The sequence below is a fragment of the Lampetra fluviatilis genome, chromosome 46 (genome assembly GCF_964198595.1).
Source record: "Lampetra fluviatilis chromosome 46, kcLamFluv1.1, whole genome shotgun sequence".
In the NCBI taxonomy this organism is placed as follows: Eukaryota; Metazoa; Chordata; class Hyperoartia; order Petromyzontiformes; family Petromyzontidae; genus Lampetra; species Lampetra fluviatilis.
The window spans coordinates 1,700,084-1,719,106 of NC_136320.1; the positions used below are offsets into that span (position 1 = coordinate 1,700,084).

Sequence of the window (19,023 nt, forward strand, 5' to 3'; positions counted from 1 at the left end):
CACACAGCAGGGACGGGGGGGCTGGGGGGCGGGGGGGGGGGGGGCTGGGGGGCGGGCTTGGGGGCGGGGGGGGGGCTGGGGGAGGGGCTGGGGCGATCGGTGGGGGGGGCGTTCTCTATCCACCGCTGGATGACCGGCTCATGGTCTGCTAAAGTTCTCTCTCTCGTGGTCCCATCGCATCTTCCCATCGTGGTCATCGTGGTCACTTAGGGTCACGCGATGTGGTCACTCGAGAGACGCCCCCATAGAGGGGGGCGGGGGGATGGGCAAAGTTAGCGGGAGAGATCGTGACGGAATTGTTAATTGGGAGCAGGATGATGATGATGTCAGTGTTGGCAGCCGTGATAACGGGGTGGCCAGCACCACGCCCGACCGCCTTTGTATCCCCAATACCATACACAACAATAACAACCGACACTCGCCGCTTAGTGACAGTGACGTCACCACGGCGCCAGTGCCAGGCTAGGTACACTTCGTCATTCTCGCTTTGTGTTTAATATCACGCTCGCGTAACTCTTTTCTCATGGCCATTCCCACACTCCCCCCCCCTCTCTCTTCATCTCCCACGCGCTCCCCCCCTCTCTCTTCATCTCCCACGCGCCCCCCCCCTCTCTCCATCTCCCACACGCTCCCCCCCCCTCCTCTCCATCTCCCACACGCCCCCCCCTCTCTCCATCTCCCACACGCTCCCCCCCCCCTCCTCTCCATCTCCCACACGCCCCCCCCTCTCTCCATCTCCCACGCGCTCCCCCCCCCCTCCTCTCCATCTCCTACGCGCCCCCCCCTCCTCTCCATCTCCCACGCGCTCCCCCCCCTCCATCTCCCACACGCTCCCCCCCCCTCCTCTCCATCTCCCACACGCTCCCCCCCCCCTCCTCTCCATCTCCCACACGCTCCCCCCCCCCTCCTCTCCATCTCCCACACGCTCTCCCCCCCCCCTCCTCTCCATCTCCCACGCGCTCCCCCCCCCCTCCTCTCCATCTCCCACGCGCTCCCCCCCCCCCTCCTCTCCATCTCCCACGCGCTCCCCCCCCCTCCTCTCCATCTCCCACGCGCTCCCCCCCCCCTCCTCTCCATCTCCCACGCGCTCCCCCCCCCCCCTCCTCTCCATCTCCCACGCGCTCCCCCCCCCTCCTCTCCATCTCCCACGCGCTCCCCCCCCCCTCCTCTCCATCTCCCACGGGATACTCACAGATTGGATCCTCCATCCTGAGCTCTCGGTTGAGTCGGATGCTGGCTGGGATGGTCATGTCCACCAGCTCGCTCATGCTCTGCAACACAGACAACGGATCACTTGCAACGCCCACGCTCGCTCCATCTCCCACACGCTCGCTCCATCTCCCACACGCTCGCTCCATCTCCCACACGCTCGCTCCATCTCCCACACGCTCGCTCCATCTCCCACACGCTCGCTCCATCTCCCACACGCTCGCTCCATCTCCCACACGCTCGCTCCATCTCCCACACGCTCGCTCCGTCTCCCACACGCTCGCTCGCTCCGTCTCCCACACACTCGCTCGCTCCGTCTCCCACACACTCGCTCCGTCTCCCACACACTCGCTCGCTCCGTCTCCCACACACTCGCTCGCTCCGTCTCCCCCACACGCTCGCTCCATCTCCCACACACTCGCTCGCTCCGTCTCCCACACACTCGCTCGCTCCGTCTCCCACACACTCGCTCGCTCCGTCTCCCACACGCTCGCTCCATCTCCCACACACTCGCTCCGTCTCCCCCACACGCTCGCTCCATCTCCCCCACACACTCGCTCCATCTCCCACACACTCGCTCCATCTCCCGCACACTCGCTCCATCTCCCGCACGCTCGCTCCATCTCCCACACGCTCGCTCCATCTCCCCCACACTCGCTCCATCTCCCCCACACTCGCTCCATCTCCCCCACACTCGCTCCATCTCCCCCACACTCGCTCCATCTCCCCCACACTCGCTCCATCTCCCCCACACACGCTCCATCTCACCCACACACACTCGCAACATCTCCCCCACACACACTCGCTCCATCTCCCCCACACACACTCGCTCCATCTCCCCCACACTCGCTCCATCTCCCACACGCTCGCTCGCTCCATCTCCCCCACACTCGCTCCATCTCCCCCACACTCGCTCCATCTCCCCCACACTCGCTCCATCTCCCCCACACTCGCTCCATCTCCCCCACACTCGCTCCATCTCCCCCACACTCGCTCCATCTCCCCCACACTCGCTCCATCTCCCACACACTCGCTCCATCTCCCACACACTCGCTCGCTCCATCCCCCACACACGTTCCATCTCCCACACACTCGCTCCATCTCCCACACACTCGCTCCATCTCCCACACACTCGCTCGCTCCATCCCCCACACACTCGCTCGCTCCATCCCCCACACACGTTCCATCTCCCACACACTCGCTCCATCTCCCACACACTTGCTCCATCTCCCCCACAGTGCTGAAGCGATTTTGGGTTTCGCCGAAAGCCAAACAATGAGCCACAGGTTGTGACCGGCAGAGTCCGGCATGACACTACAACAACCGTCATATGCCGCTCTGTGACGGTGGTGTCACCACGGCGCTTGTGCCAGGCTAGGTGCACTTGTGGGAAGGCTCGCCGCTGGCTGGAGATCACGGGACAAACCCAGGGGTTACGGGTTGACCGACATCATTGGCAGATGTGTACAGCCCGCGTTGCTACATCGATGAGCGTGAGCGTCGCTTCTCCGGCCTCGGTGCCACCACCGTCAACAGCGCAATCCACCCAAAATCCACCACCAACCTAACACAGTCGCCGCTTATCGCCGCTTTAGATTTAAATCCATAATCGGCGACGTTTCGGGCAACCGGCCCTTCTACATGGCCCTATGCGCAGAGAGCTGCATTGGGGCGGAATTAGTTTTCTCCGAATCCTGGCGCCATCCACGTCGAACTCCCTGCCCCCCTTTCAGTAACCCCCCCCCCCCTCGCCGCCACCTCGTTAACTCCCTCCCCTACGTGTTTGCTGCCCCCCCACACACAACCCACCGTGACTCATTGTGCCCCCCACAAACGTCTTTGCCGCCCCCCCCCCCCGCTCCACACAGTCTCTTGCTCCTCTACCCCACCGACTCGCACGCACCCACTCTGCCCCCCCTACTAAATCTGCCCCCCCCCCCCACCACCTCTATTCCCCATTACCCCCTTGGCTCCCACCACTGCCCCCCTCCCGCCTCAAACTCCCTTGGAGACCCACATTTACTAACCACCGCTGTTCTCCCTCCTCCTCCTCGTGCTCAATTCCCCGCAACTTTCATCCGTGCACCCCCCCCATTGCTGTCCTAACCGTTCTCTTACCGACAGTTCCCCATGTCCACCCCCTCTGCCCCCCCCCCAAGCCAGCCGCCCCCCCCCCCACTCTCACCTGTAGCCCCAGCGTAGCCAGCATCTCTCGCCTCTCCTCGGGCCCCGGGCCAATGTGCCTCTCCGAGAAGTCGTCGTGTCGCGGGAGGAGGCGGTCAAGCCCCCGGCCCGAGCCGGCCCCCGCGCTCGAGTGCAGCCTCGCGCGGGGGGCACCAGTCTGGCCGGGCCCCCCACCGGGAGCCGAGGGCCCCGTGCGCTCAGCGGCGCCGGGCCCCGCCGCGGACGTGGAGGCGAGGGCTCTGGGAGGAGCACGCCGCGCCACGGATGCCCCCAGGGCACACCTGCATCGTACTACCAGCGCCGCTCTAAGCATGGCTGGAAGGGAGCGTGGAGATGAGGGGGAGGAGAGGAGGGTTGGTGCTCACTTTTTTGGACAGGGTCCGGGGGGCTGACTTTTGGCGAGGGGGCTGACTAGCAGGGTGAGGAGGAGTAGAAGGTGGGGGCTCAGTGAGGAGCCACGTGTGTGGCGGCGGCAGGCAGGGTGGCCGGGGGGGGGGGTGAATTTGTGGTTAGACGAGGAGGTGCCAAAGAAGGATGGGACAAGTACCGTGCCTCTCGAAACCGGCACGCCACTCGCTGGTCGGACGCGTGGGATTTGAGAGCGGCTGCCGGATCGGAGCCGCGGTTTTAAACGCGAGCGGTGGGCGTCACGGGTAGCGCAGTGACACGGGGAGAGCCAATGGGAGCTGGGGGAGAGAGCGAGAGGTGGGGCTAGAAGCAAGAGGATCGTCGTCTGTGGAACACACCCTCCTCCACGTCACTCCCCTCCCTCCCTCCACCGGCCCATCGACACCCTCATCCATCAACCACGCCTCGCTCAGCTCACCACGACATCATCACCCCACACAACCACCTACCACCTCTGGCTCACTCGGTGTCGTCATAACATTGTCCCTCACTATCCCCCCCCCTTCCTCCTCCTCCTGCGCTGCTGCGGCTATATTCGTGCAACGTGACTGAACTCAAAACACTCAGCCCACACACCAGGGCTGAACGATGAATCGATTTCAAATCGAAATCGCAATTTGAAACAATGCGATTAGCAAATCGTAAAGGCTGCGATTTTTGCGATTTGAAAAGTCCCATTACTTTCTTATTATAATTTTTTCATTACAACTTTCTTGATTGAACTTAACAATTGTTCTATGTTTGAGTGTTCTTTTTCAATTAAAACATTTTAATAAATGCATGTTGAAAGCAATTACTATACTATGGGAACCTCATTTGCCAGTAAAAATATGATAATTGGTTCTTTACCCTTCTATCTGGCAACAAAACTGACACCTTTTTACAAGGAGTCATGTTTGCATAGACCGCAATACCTGCAGTCATAATACAAACAAAAGAACATAACTCTGATAATGTGCACTGTCCTTGAAGTTGATTGGTCCACACCCGAGACAGCTTTCCTTAGAGCCTTTTGGCGTCATCTGGTCCAACCCATATGAGACTAGGCTCTAAGGAAAGCTGTCTCGGGTGTGGACCAATCAACTTCAAGGACAGTGCACATTATCAGAGTTATGTTCTTTTGTTTGTATTATGACTGCAGGTATTGCGGTCTATGCAAACATGACTCCTTGTAAAAAGGTGTCAGTTTTGTTGCCAGATAGAAGGGTAAAGAACCAATTATCAGCAATTACTATATTTAAAGTTTTCATCCTTGCATTAGAATATATAGAACAGTTCATATTTTGATGGTATCATGTGGTAATGCTCCATCACATGTTTAAAATCTATTACACAGTGAATATTGAACTGAAGCTTGACTTAAAACAATTGAATCGGAAATCAAATCGCAAAATCTGTCAGAAAAATCGCAGTGAGATATTTTCCCCAAATCGTTGAGCCCTACCACACACCCAGTGTCGGATTATCCGAGTAGCTACTACATATGTAGCAGCTATCTATGTAGTAGCTACCTATGTAGTAGCTACATATGTAGTAGCCACTACATATGTAGCTACGGGCCCCGCACTTCCAAGGGCCCCGCGCTAAATGCATTCAAGCTATCAATTCCGGTTCAGTGATTCTGCACTTGCTCTATTACTATAGTACCATACCGCCTTCAACTTTTATGAAAGACTGGATGTTTAAGGTTAGCGATTTGTCGTATTATCTGGCTGTATAGCAAATGAAAAAACACAATTGCTTTACTATGCAAGTAGAAAAACGTGTGTTTAAATATTTACGTGCTTTTACTTTATTTAGGGCCCCTTTATAACATATGCTACAGGCCTCGCACTAGCTTCGTCCGTCACTTCTCGTGCCATCACCCACCAGACACTACCCCTCAATCATGCGTATCGGTCCCTCCAAATACAAAATAAAAGTACTGTTTGTTTAAAGCACAAAAAACACATCCCTTCAGCTACCCGGTCTTTTATGAGTGTGTCATTTGAGTAGCTTAGTTAAACACAAGCAAAACTCTGGACCAATTTCGACTTACATTGCATCATCAACGGAGTCAGACTCGCTTGCGCCAATGCTAACGAACTGCCCAGATGTCCGTTAGGAACGGGTGCTCATTCGACCTTAAACTATTTAACACGCATTTTTTTTTTACCCATTAAACTAAAACTTTAGTTTTGTGTGGTTTTGTTGTTATCCTTCCCAACTAAAGTTGAGAGCGTTTCTGATGTATTTGTCTCCGTCTGTTTGATCGTCTGTCACGTGCGAGAGAGAGAGAGAGAGGAGGGGGAGGTCACGATAACCCCCGTCAAGATAATGCAATGCAAATGTGAGCAGGACGCTTTTGGGACTTCGCGCCGAGTGAAGGCCGGGCTTTGGTGCTTCTTGAAAAATGCAACATTTGATTGGATAGCGTTATGGAACACGCGCCTACCGCATGGGGTTTTTTTCTGTTTGAAATAGATTCGGTGATCGTTTCAGCGGAGGATATGTATTTATCCCGCTGTCACATCTGGAGGTGGAGCGCCCAGTTGCTACCTCACTGCAGTGCGGTAGAATTCAACCCAAAGTAGTCCGGCCAGGGCGACTGATGGTGCTGCACTCACTGATGCACTCCAATCACTCGCTCACTCCAACACAAAGTAGCCCGGCCAGGACGACTGATGGTGCAGCACTCACTGATGCACTCCAAATCACTCGCTCACTCCAACACAAAGTAGTCCGGCCAGGACGACTGATGGTGCAGCACTCACTGATGCACTCCAATCACTCGCTCACTCCAACACAAAGTAGTCCGGTCAGGGAGACTGATGGTGCAGCACTCACTGATGCACTCAAATCACTCCCTCACTCACCAGCGGCCAGTTGCATCCCTGCCACTCTTCTATCGCTACTACCATTGTTACCGTTCCCCTGAACTTCACTCATTGATTCCTCCACGTTGAGGATTCGGTTGACCATACCCTGACTGCATTAAATTAAACTACTTATTTTTAAAATTTATTTTACCAGGTAAGGCCCCACTGAGCCATATAGTTCGTGTTCACAAGTGACCTGACCACAAATGGTAGCTCGACGACGTGGCTTATCACGTGGGCATTTATAAGAGCCACATACTCGAAACGCGTGATGTTGATTCTAAATGTGGAGCCACAGAGAGGTCAAGGGGAAGCGCTTCGTGAAATTGCTCCGAGGTGGAACCGACACGTGGCACAGATCCGGTCTGGTCCCAGCGTGTCGCAGCCGCTCTCCCTCTGCACGGGATTCATCGATTCACTGCTCGATACGCGACTCTCGTGGCACGCAGGTCGGGCGCGGGCGTTACGTTCGTGGCGACACTTCAGCCCGAACAGAACTGTTCAAGGGAGACGGAACAATTGGAGGGACAGCAAATAAAGGAGCCGGTGGGAGCGAGACAAGTGTTGTGATTCACCCCCCCCCCACCACCCAGACCCCCCCACCCAGACCCCCCCACCCAACTCCCCCACCCAACCCCCCCACCCAGACACCTCCCACCCAACCCCCCCCACCCAGACCCCCCCCACCCAGACCCCCCCACCCAACCCCCCCACCCAGACACCCCCCACCCAACCCCCCCACCCAGACCCCCCCACCCAGACCCCCCCCACCCAACTCCCCCACCCAGACCCCCCCACCCAGACCCCCCACTCAGACACCCCCCCCACCCCCCCACCCAACCCCCCCACCCAGACCCCCCCACCCAGACACCCCCCCCAGACCCCCCCACCCAGACACCCCCCCCTACCCAGACCCCCCCCACCCAACCCCCCCACCCAGACACCCCCCCCTACCCAGACCCCCCCCACCCAACCCCCCCACCCAACCCCCCCACCCAGACACCCCCCCCACCCAGACCCCCCCACCCAACCCCCCCACCCAGACACCCCCCCCTACCCAGACCCCCCCTACCAAACCCCCCCACCCAACCCCCCCACCCAGACACCCCCCCCACCCAGACCCCCCCACCCAACCCCCCCACCCAGACACCCCCCCCTACCCAGACCCCCCCCCACCCAACCCCCCCACCCAACCCCCCCACCCAGACACCCCCCCCACCCAGACCCCCCCACCCAACCCCCCCACCCAGACACCCCCCCCTACCCAGACCCCCCCTACCCAACCCCCCCACCCAACCCCCCACCCAGACACCCCCCCCACCCAGACCCCCCCACCCAACCCCCCCACCCAGACACCCCCCCCCCCATGTGATGCGAGGAATCGTCACGACTTGGTAGCAATTTAATTCAATAATATTTTTTTATTATGTTGAAGACAGCGGTCTCTTGTGGCGGAAGAATGTTTCACTCGTATCACCAGCCCCCCCGCCCATCCAGCTTTCCCCCCCATAAGGGACCTCCCCCCTCCCCATCCTTCTCATATTTACCGTATTTTCCGGATAATAAGACACTCCCGAAAGTTAGACGCACCCCAAAACTTTTGGGATTATCTTGGAACGGGAAAAAAAGGAACCGTGCTTTATAACCTGGGCAATACGATACTTGCACTCGTGCGGAGAGACTTGGCCCACTGTTTTGAGTTTATTTTGATTTGCTACGCACGGAAGGTCCCGTTTAGCCGCTTGTTTGTGCCCGGCTGCTTCACACGGCAGATCAGTGGTGCCGTGAGCAGTGGCAGCAGCAGTACAAACAAAAATACAAAACCATGAAATATTGCCGAGAACGAGCAATACTGAGACGACTCCGAACACCCCCACTACTTGCGAATTTGGAGAGATTATCCCGTTTAAGATTATTCTCGACTACCCTGCCACAACACAATGATTCGCGGTACAATCACGTGACATTTCAGAAGGACATACATCGTTTCCTGGGACTATCGTGAATTCGTGACATATTCCGAAATGGCATTTGAAGAGCCACGGCGTCCCGGAAAATGATCGCGCTGCTGGTGGTCGTGGTGGTGTTGCCTCTCCTGCCCTCTCAGCGGTCTTGCATCGCGATGCGGAGCACTTTGAAACCCCAACTCTTTAAACTTACCCGCCTTCCCTCTTTAGTTCGGTCGGTTGCCCCTGGTTATGTTTTTTTCTGCTTTTCATGCATTGGGAATCTTAGGATGGAACGCCGCATTTTACATGTGAAGTATTATTACTACTACTACTACTGCTACCCGTCTTCCGCAAGAGGATTCTGAACAACACGTGTCTGTCCGGTAGACAACAAATGCTCTCCGCCAGACTAGAAGAAAAAAAAAGAGGAGGGGGTGGGGGGAAAAGAGTAATACAAACCTCGATGCTTGTGCAGGGTGCCCCCCAATTCTATATCACGCCACCCCTCCAAATCATGCGGGAGCCCCCCACAAACCCACCCCCCACCACCCGAGCGACGCGGCCGCTACACGGCGGTGTGCGTCTTGCTCCTCAATGCGGCCTCCGTCTCCCCGCCGCCGCCGCCGCCGGTGCCGCTGTCGTATCGCTGGTAGCCGCTGTCGGTAAGCAGGGGCCGCAGGGGGTCCTGGCCCACCTGGAGGGCCGCCCTCCTCCTCCGGCGCGCGCGCAGAGCCAGGGCCAGGAGGCCCGAGGCGAGGGCCACGCCGCAGAGCGCGCACAGCACCGAGATGGCCGAGATCTCCAGCTGGGAGAGCTGCTGGTCTGTGGGCGGGGGGGGGGGGGCAAGCAGCAGCTTCATTATCAGCATGTACTTGGCCATCTTCATTGTCGTCATCATCAGTATCATCATGATCATCGCATCGCTATCATCAGGGTCATCAGCAATGCAACGTCAATCTTGGCTCGTATCGGCATCGTCAGCAGCATCTCGGTCCTCACATCGAGTCAGGAAGAGCTGCATCGTCGTCATATTAAACTACTCACAAATTACGCAATCATCGCCTCCCCCCCCCCGCCGAATTCAACCACCACCCTCATTGACAGGACCGTCCTGACAAAGAGTCCGGAGACTCAATGAGGCTCTTCCGAGGCACACCTGGGACCGTGCCGAGGCACACGTGGAGGTGGGAGGGGGGGGGGGGCACTCACCTGGCCAGGTGACCTCGTAGGTGTACCCGAGGTTCTCCGGTGCCGTGACGAACATCTCCGAGTGGCGCACGGGCGGCCAGAAGGGCACCATGTGGTAGCCGCGGTTGTGGCCCAGAGGAGCGTTCATCAGCGGGAACGCCGTCAGGGCTACTCGCGGACGGAGAGCGGGGAGGGAGTGGAGGGATGGAGGTGTGAGCAAAAAACTGCTGGGTGATCTCGTGATGGGAAACAAAAATCTATCCAGCAACTGCTCACATCGCTCATTTCTCCCCGGTGGAGGACGTCTCGAACGCGTCGTCCCATTGGTGGCGAGCGGTGTCTGAACCGGTCCCGTGTGCGCCGGTCTTTACCAACCTGCACTGCACTCACCAGCGCTGGGGGGGGGGGGGGGGGCGGGGGCTTCTCCCCCCTCTTCAATCCCACACCCCCACTCCCCCCCTCTCTCCTGAGCTCCTCCTTGCATTGCCTGCCACCCTCCCAATCTCTCCTCCCTCTTTCAATCCCACGTTCAATCCCTCCGTCCCATCTTCACATTCTCCTCCCCACCCTCCTCGAATCCCTGCCTCTCTATTTATACTCACTCCCTCCACTCCCTCCCTCCACTCACTCCACTCTCTCCCTCCACCTCTCCCCTCCACTCCCTCCCTCCCTCCACTCCCGCCCTCCCTCCACTCCCTCCCCCCTCCCCTCTCTCCCCTTTACTCTCCCCCTCCCTCACCTCCCCTTCCCTGCACCCACCCGCTCCGTGTCTGCGCAGCCACTCATCGAAGACGGCGTCCACGAAGGCGTGCAGGGGCACGAAGAGGGGGTCGTTGGGGGAGAGGTACACCTGGCCCCCCGTGCCGTTCAGGAACAGGTGCGCCAGGTTGTGCAGGCTGCGGAGACGCGCGTCGTAGCGGCCAGACGGCTCCGAGTAGCCTGCGGAAGAGTGGGAAGCAGGGGAGAGTGGGAGACAGAGGGGAGAGTGGGGACAGGGGGAGAGGGTGGGAGACAAGGGGGGAGAGTGGGAGACAGGGGGGGGAGTGGGAGACAGGGGAGAGTGGGAGACAGTGGGGAGAGTGGGAGACAGAGGGGAGAGTGGGGACAGGGGGAGGGTGGGAGACAGGGAGAGAGTGGGAGACAGGGGGGAGAGTGGGAGACAGAGGGGAGAGTGGGGACAGGGAGAGGGTGGGAGACAGGGAGAGAGTGGGAGACAGGGGGAGAGTGGGAGGCAGGGGGGAAAGTGGGGACAGGGGGGAGAGTGGGAGACAGGGGGAGAGTGGGAGACAGAGGGGAGAGTGGGAGGCAGGGGGGAAAGTGGGGACAGGGGGGAGAGTGGGAGACAGGGGGAGAGTGGGAGACAGAGGGGAGAGTGGGAGGCAGGGGGGAAAGTGGGAGACAGAGGGGAGAGTGGGGACAGGGGGAGAGGGTGGGAGACAGGGGGGGGAGTGGGAGACAGGGGAGAGTGGGAGACAGTGGGGAGAGTGGGAGACAGAGGGGAGAGTGGGGACAGGGGGAGGGTGGGAGACAGGGAGAGAGTGGGAGACAGGGGGGAGAGTGGGAGACAGAGGGGAGAGTGGGGACAGGGGGAGGGTGGGAGATAGGGAGAGAGTGGGAGACAGGGGGGAGAGTGGGAGACAGGGGGAGAGTGGGAGACAGAGGGGAGAGTGGGGACAGGGAGAGGGTGGGAGACAGGGAGAGAGTGGGAGACAGGGGGAGAGTGGGAGGCAGGGGGGAAAGTGGGGACAGGGGGGAGGGTGGGAGACAGGGGGGAGAGTGGGAGACAGGGGGGAGAGTGGGAGACAGGGGGGAGAGTGGGAGACAGGGGGAGAGTGGGAGGCAGGGGGGAAAGTGGGAGACAGGGGGAGGGTGGGAGACAGGGGGGAGAGTGGGAGACAGGGGGAGAGTGGGAGGCAGGGGGGGAGAGTGGGAGACAGGGGGAGGGTGGGAGACAGGGGGGAGAGTGGGAGACAGGGGGAGAGTGGGAGGCAGGGGGGAGAGTGGGAGACAGGGGGAGAGTGGGAGGCAGGGGGGAGAGTGGGAGACAGCGGGAGAGTGGGAGACAGGGGGGAGAGTGGGAGACAGGGGGAGGGTGGGAGACAGGGGGGAGAGTGGGAGACAGGGGGGAGAGTGGGAGACAGGGGGGAGAGTGGGAGACAGGGGGAGAGTGGGAGACAGGGGAGAGTGGGAGACAGGGGGGAGAGTGGGAGACAGGGGGGAGAGTGGGAGACAGGGGGAGAGTGGGAGGCAGGGGGGAGAGTGGGAGACAGGGGGAGAGTGGGAGACAGGGGAGAGTGGGAGACAGGGGGGAGAGTGGGAGACAGGGGGAGAGTGGGAGACAGGGGGGAGAGTGGGAGGCAGGAGGGAGAGTGGGAGACAGGGGGGGAGTGGGAGACAGGGGGGAGAGTGGGAGACAGGGGGGAGAGTGGGAGACAGGGGGAGAGTGGGAGACAGGGGGAGAGTGGGAGGCAGGGGGGAGAGTGGGAGACAGGGGGGGAGTGGGAGACAGGGGGGAGGGTGGGAGACAGGGGGAGAGTGGGAGACAGGGGGGAGAGTGGGAGGCAGGGGGGAGAGTGGGAGACAGGGGGAGAGTGGGAGACAGGGGGGAGAGTGGGAGGCAGGGGGGAGAGTGGGAGACAGGGGGAGAGTGGGAGACAGGGGGGGAGGGTGGGAGACAGGGGGGAGAGTGGGAGACAGGGGGAGAGTGGGAGGCAGGGGGGAGAGTGGGAGACAGTGGGGAGAGTGGGAGACAGGGGGGAGAGTGGGAGACAGTGGGAGACAGGGGGGAGAGTGGGAGACAGTGGGGAGAGTGGGAGACAGGGGGGAGAGTGGGAGACAGGGGGGAAAGTGGGAGACAGGGGGGAGAGTGGGAGACAGTGGGGAGAGTGGGAGGCAGGGGGGAGAGTGGGAGACAGTGGGGAGAGTGGGAGACAGGGGGGAGAGTGGGAGACAGTGGGGAGAGTGGGAGACAGGGGGGAGAGTGGGAGACAGTGGGGAGAGTGGGAGACAGGGGGGAGAGTGGGAGACAGGGTGGAGAGTGGGAGACAGGGGGAGAGTGGGAGACAGGGGGGAGAGTGGGAGACAGTGGGGAGAGTGGGAGACAGGGGGGAGAGTGGGAGACAGTGGGGAGAGTGGGAGACAGGGGGGAGAGTGGGAGACAGGGGGGAGAGTGGGAGACAGGGGGGGAGTGGGAGACAGGGGGGAGAGTGGGAGACATGGGGGAGAGTGGGAGACAGGGGGGAGAGTGGGAGACAGGGGGGAGAGTGGGAGACAGGGGGGAGAGTGGGAGACAGGGGGGAGAGTGGGAGACAGGGGGGGAAGTGGGGACAGGGGGGAGGGTGGGAGACAGGGGGGAGAGTGGGATAAAGGGGAGACAGGGGAGATTGGATACAGAGAGGTGGGAGACAGGAAGGTGGGAGCAGTGAGGTAGGACACAGTGAGATGGGAGACAACGTGATTCGTGGGAAGGGGCATGGGCGACGGAACACAAGGACACAGGGAACTAGACAAAGGTCACAGGGGGACACGGGGCAGAGAGACCGGCACAAGGCCACCACATTTCTGGGATGCTCAACCGACACACGTGGCGAGCTCGCGGATGTAGGATTTAGAGACGGGGTCATGGGGGCACAGAGGCAGCCTACAGCGTCTAGGAGGCCACCGAATGTCAACGCCATCTTACTCCATCGGACCGAGCGACCAACCAAAACTCTTGCCTGCGATAGGCCAAAGACCCTAACAATGTATCTCTCGGTAAAGTCACGTAGGTAAAAATAAATAATACAAATAATTGAAATAATAATATAAATTTAATAATGAGAATTTTATTTTATTTCTATAATTTTTATTTGTATTATTTCTTTTTACCTACGTGACTTTACCGAAAAAACTTAAGAGTATGAATCCTTGCAGTCACGAAAGCTTCAAATCTAAAATGTATCTCTCGCTGACGACTCAAGTCCCAATTCCGCTTCTGGCATCGCGCCGCTGTCACCATCCAAGCATCTCGCCCGGGATTTCAGAAGACCGCTGGCGAGCAGAGTGGCACAGCGCGGACTTCCAGAATAGCACCCTCACTCGAGACCCAAACACCGCACCTCCTCGCTTTAACATGCCTCGAGGTCACTGGTGGTGGGAGCCATGAACAGGCCCGTCCGCACATCTCCTTCACGAGTTACAAATTAAAGACAACGACCGTGGCCATGCCACCCACACAGTGGACCGCACAGGTAAACCCCGCTGTGGTCTGCGCTCCTGCAATACAGGAGGAGGAGGAACCACACGAACTTGGTTGAAGCCCTCTCGTCGTGCCAGCAGCAGCAACAGCAGCAGCAACAGCAGCAGCAACAGCAGCAGGAGGACCTCCACATTGGCATCGGGCTCCTGGACAAATCGCTGCCACTGCCACCATACTCAAGAATATAATAATCTGTGGGCAATGTAAGTCTGTGGGTAATGTAAGTCTATGGGCAATGTTAGTATATGGGTAATGTAAGTCTATGGGCAATGATAGTCTGTGGGCAATGTTAGTCTATGGGTAATGTAAGTCTATGGGCAATGTTAGTCTGTGGGCAATGTTAGTATATGGGTAATGTAAGTCTATGGGCAATGTTAGTCTATGGGCAATGTTAGTCTGTGGGCAATGTTAGTCTATAGGCAATGTAAGTCTATGGGCAATGTTAGTCTGTGGGCAATGTTAGTATATGGGTAATGTAAGTCTATGGGCAATGTTAGTCTATGGGCAATGTTAGTCTGTGGGCAATGTTAGTCTATAGGCAATGTAAGTCTATGGGCAATGTTAGTCTATGGGCAATGTTAGTCTATGGGCAATGTTAGTCTGTGGGCAATGTTAGTCTATGGGCAATGTAAGTCTATGGGCAATGTTAGTCTATGGGCAATGTTAGTCTATGGGCAATGTTAGTCTATGGGCAATGTAAGTCTATGGGTAATGTAAGTCTATGGGCAATGCAAGTCTATGGGCAATGTTAGTCTATGGGCAATGATAGTCTATGGGCAATGTTAGTCTATGGGCAATGTTAGTCTATGGGCAATGTTAGTCTATGAGTCTATGGGCGATGTAAGTCTATGAGCAATGTAAGTCTATGGCCAATGTAAGTCTATGGCAAAGTTAGTCTATCGGTAGTGTTAGTCTATGGGCAGTGTTAGTCTACGGGCAATGTTAGTCTATGGGTAGTGTTAGTCTATGGGCAATGTTGAGTCTATGGGCAATGTTAGTCTATCGGTAGTGTTAGTCTATGGGCAGTGTTAGTCTATGGGCAATGTTAGTCTATGGGCAATGTTAGTCTATGGGCAATGTTGAGTCTATGGGCAATGTTAGTCTATGGGCAATGTTAGTATATGGGCAATGTAAGTCTGTGGGCAATGTAAGTCTATGGGCAATGTAAGTCTATGGGCAATGTTAGTCTATGGGCAATGTTAGTCTATGGGTAGTGTTAGTCTATGGGCAATGTTAGTCTATGGGCAATGTTAGTCTATGGGTAGTGTTAGTCTATGGGCAATGTTAGTCTATGGGCAATGTAAGTCTATGGGCAATGTTAGTCTTATGGACCGCACAGTAAACCCACTGGGGTCTGCGTCCCTTCAACGGAGCAGGAGGAGGAACAGCAGCAGCACACGAAGCCCTCTCGTCGTCACCAGCAGCAGCAGCAGCACCTCCACATTGACATCGCGCTCCTTGAACCACAGTGCTACTACTGCCATCGCGCGCAAGGACGGAACTTCTCGATGTCCCCCGCGACCCCGTCTCTCTCTCTCTCTGTCTCTGGCGACCTTCGAGGGAGTTGCGGAAGCTCCCGTCGGAGTTGGAGAAGAAGGGTGCCGTGTCGAAGGCTCCGAGCTGCAGGCACTGGGTCACGTCCTCGGGCTCCGGCAGTCGAGCCAGCATCGGGTTGTCCACGTTACCCGCCGGGTTCCGACGGATCGGACCCCCCGCCGTGTCTGTGGTTACGCCAACAGGGGTGACGATGAGAGGGATACGGGATGGGGGGAGCGGTGGTGCGGCGGTTAGCGCGCCGCTAAGCTACGAAGCCAAGGCACTCGCATTCCATTCGCCCCGCTCACGGCCACCGACAACGCTGACTATTATTTGAATCGGTCTGCGGCCTCCCCCCTAGGTCGACTCAGCCTCAAATTAGTACATCCCTGGTGCGGTGTGTAAACATCGCCACGAGGGAGATAAAGGCGGCCGGGCATGGTGTTGACCCCCCACCCCCCCCCCATCTCTCGTGCACCGTGCCGGCCTTCATAGGCGCTCGCTAACAGCACTTGCCCCAACAGACTGTTTAGGCTACACGGGGGATCTTTGTCTTTGGTGTAAAAGGGAGTAGTCGCGGAGGGGGGCGGTGGCGATGGTGGTGAGTGGCGTGTGTTGGAGTTGCCATCACGTGGTGTGGAAGCAAGCGCACGCAGTGCATTCATGAATGGAACACATTTCATTTTCAGCAGCAACAGGAGCAGCGGCATCCTTATCATCAGCCGTGGTCGATCCACTGCTGGACGAAGGCCTCCGTCCCGGCGACCCTTCACGATCCTGCGACGTAGCAACTCTGCCATCTGGCTGCGATGTTTAATTCTGCGAGTAACGTGAGACACTGAGCATCGTGCCAGACAAAGATACGGGCAGTGCCGGATTAATGATCTTAGTAGCAAAAGTAGCTACAAATGCTACGGGCCCCGCGCTAAATGCTTTCAAGCTATCAATTCCAACTCAGTGATTCTGCACTTGCTTTATTACTATAGTACTATACCGCCTTCAACTTTTATGTACGACTGGGTGTTTAAGGTTATCGATGTATCGTATTACCCGGCTCTATAGCGAATGAAAAAATACAATTACTTTATTATGAAAGTAAAAAATGTATGAGCTTTAAAATGTTTTGGTACTGGCAAAGGAGGTCCCATTATGTTATTGAAATATTTCTGTGTTTATTTATTTATTTAGGGCCTCTTTATAAAACATGCGCTACAGGCCCAGCACTGAGCTTAATCCGACACTGCGTACGGGGGTGGTATCGAATGAGAACGAAATTGTAGCAGCGTGCATGCATCACCACGGCAGTCGGGTGGTTTGGAGTTGCTGTGAACAATTGGTTAAACGTCAATGCAGCGGGTCAGGTCCTAAAGTCCAAACGAGTTACAAATGCAGCGTTACAAACATCGTGCAACGTGGGACGAGCGACCTTCCAGGCACGCGGGTACTGCGCGGTCAGTCTCAGCCCTGTTTAAATAGTTCATGCGCAAACTCACTTGCACAACAACACACTGTTACAGCGTAGAGTGCGTGCGTTATTCTGCAGTGTGTCTTGACGAACCGGCCGTGTGCGTGTGTGTGTGCGGGCACCACGTGTGTACGTGTGCGTGTGTGTGGACACCACGTGTGTACGTGTGTGTGTGTGGGCACCACGTGTGTACGTGTGCGTGTGTGTGGACACCACGTGTGTACGTGTGTGTGTGCGGGCACCACGTGTGTACGTGTGCGTGTGTGTGGACACCACGTGTGTACGTGTGTGTGTGTGGGCACCACGTGTGTACGTGTGCGTGTGTGTGGACACCACGTGTGTACGTGTGTGTGTGTACGGGCACCACGTGTGTACGTGTGTGTGTGTGGGCACCACGTGTGTACGTGCGTGTGTGTGGACACCACGTGTGTACGTGTGTGTGTGTACGGGCACCACGTGTGTACGTGTGCGTGTGTGTGTGCGGGCACCACGTGTGTACGTGTGCGTGTGTGTGGACACCACGTGTGTACGTGTGTGTGTGTGGGCACCACGTGTGTACGTGTGTGTGTGTGTGGACACCACGTGTGTACGTGTGCGTGTGTGGGCACCACGTGTGTACGTGTGCGTGTGTGTGTGCGGGCACCACGTGTGTACGTGTGTGCGTGTGGGCACCACGTGTGTACGTGTGCGTGTGTGTGGACACCACGTGTGTGTGTGTGTGGACACCACGTGTGAACGTGTGTGTGTGTACGGGCACCACGTGTGTACGTGTGTGTGTGTGGACACCACGTGTGTACGTGTGTGTGTGTGTGTGGACACCACGTGTGTACGTGTGTGTGTGTACGGGCACCACGTGTGTACGTGTGTGTGTGTGGGCACCACGTGTGTACGTGTGCGTGTGTGTGGACACCACGTGTGTACGTGTGTGTGTGTACGGGCACCACGTGTGTACGTGTGTGTGTGCGGGCACCACGTGTGTACGTGTGCGTGTGTGTGTGCGGGCACCACGTGTGTACGTGTGTGTGTGTGTGGACACCACGTGTGTACGTGTGTGTGTGCGGGCACCACGTGTGTACATGTGCGTGTGTGTGTGCGGGCACCACGTGTGTACATGTGTGTGCATGTGTTTCGTGGGGAGCGTTGGCGTTGCGGATGGAGCGCTAACAGCACTTGCCCCAACAGCCCGGCAAAGGCTACACGGGGGGTCTTTGTATTTGTTTGCGTGCTTGTGTGTGCAAGCGCCACCCTTGCTGCGCGAGAGTTGGCAACATCCATCGATATTCCGGAGTTTGGATTATTTTGGAATGAATCATGAAGAAGTCCCTTCTGCACGAATTGCGCCTCCGGTTCAGCAATTCACTGGCAAGCTTCGTCACGTTCACGTGACATCTCATCTCGCTCGCGAACAGAATTGCTGTGTTTTGGAAGGACGTATACGTTTACAAAGGCCCCAAGAGAGCAAACGTAGCAACAACATGACTGTCGTTCCTAACAGGGCAAGATATTAAACGTTCCACAAGATGAGTACGAGCTATGTACGCACGCGTGCTGTGGATAGCAGCAGGGTGCGCAACACGGGGAGTTCACCAGAATAATACTGGTAGGAGCCACCTGGTTCCACCAGCCCACAGGGGATTATTGTGTCCGTCCGTCGTGCATCCAAAAATGGGAGGGGTGGGAATGGGTGGAGAGGGGAGGGTGGGTAAGGGCTGGGTGGGGCTGGGTGGGGAGGGGCTGGTCACCCCGTGGTGCCCTTATAAAACTCAACGTTTAACCTACTCACGCCGGCTTGTGCCCGCCCTCACAGTCGGCCATATTTGCGGAATACACCACGCCGCCGTTGACCCTGGCCATTGACCGAGCAACCCAACGTTCCTACCAGCTCCCTCCGCAGGACAATGTGTTTATTAGAGAAAGGCGGGGCTCGATTTCTTGGACGGGTTCATGAGAACGCAAGAGACGGAGTATGAATGTGGTTTTGACCGGGGG

At 57.6% G+C, this 19,023-nt stretch overlaps 2 protein-coding genes across 2 annotated transcripts in view; both read right to left on the reverse strand.

Moving 5' to 3' along the window:
- Positions 1–3,993, reverse strand: part of GLDC (glycine decarboxylase) — a 42,211-nt gene extending 38,218 nt beyond the window's left edge. Inside the window, exons 1-2 of the mRNA XM_078876886.1 lie at positions 3,395–3,993; positions 1,193–1,271 (exon numbers count right to left, since the gene is read on the reverse strand). Coding sequence (XP_078733012.1) covers positions 1,193–1,271; positions 3,395–3,706 — 391 coding nt within the window. The 5' untranslated portion in view covers positions 3,707–3,993. The remainder of the gene's footprint in view (positions 1–1,192; positions 1,272–3,394) is intronic.
- Positions 3,994–8,196: 4,203 nt separating this feature from the next.
- TYRP1 (tyrosinase related protein 1) overlaps positions 8,197–19,023 on the reverse strand; it is a 26,774-nt gene continuing 15,947 nt past the window's right edge. The window contains exons 5-8 of the mRNA XM_078876890.1: positions 15,587–15,754; positions 10,556–10,735; positions 9,818–9,964; positions 8,197–9,430 (exon numbers count right to left, since the gene is read on the reverse strand). Coding sequence (XP_078733016.1) covers positions 9,174–9,430; positions 9,818–9,964; positions 10,556–10,735; positions 15,587–15,754 — 752 coding nt within the window. The 3' untranslated portion in view covers positions 8,197–9,173. The remainder of the gene's footprint in view (positions 9,431–9,817; positions 9,965–10,555; positions 10,736–15,586; positions 15,755–19,023) is intronic.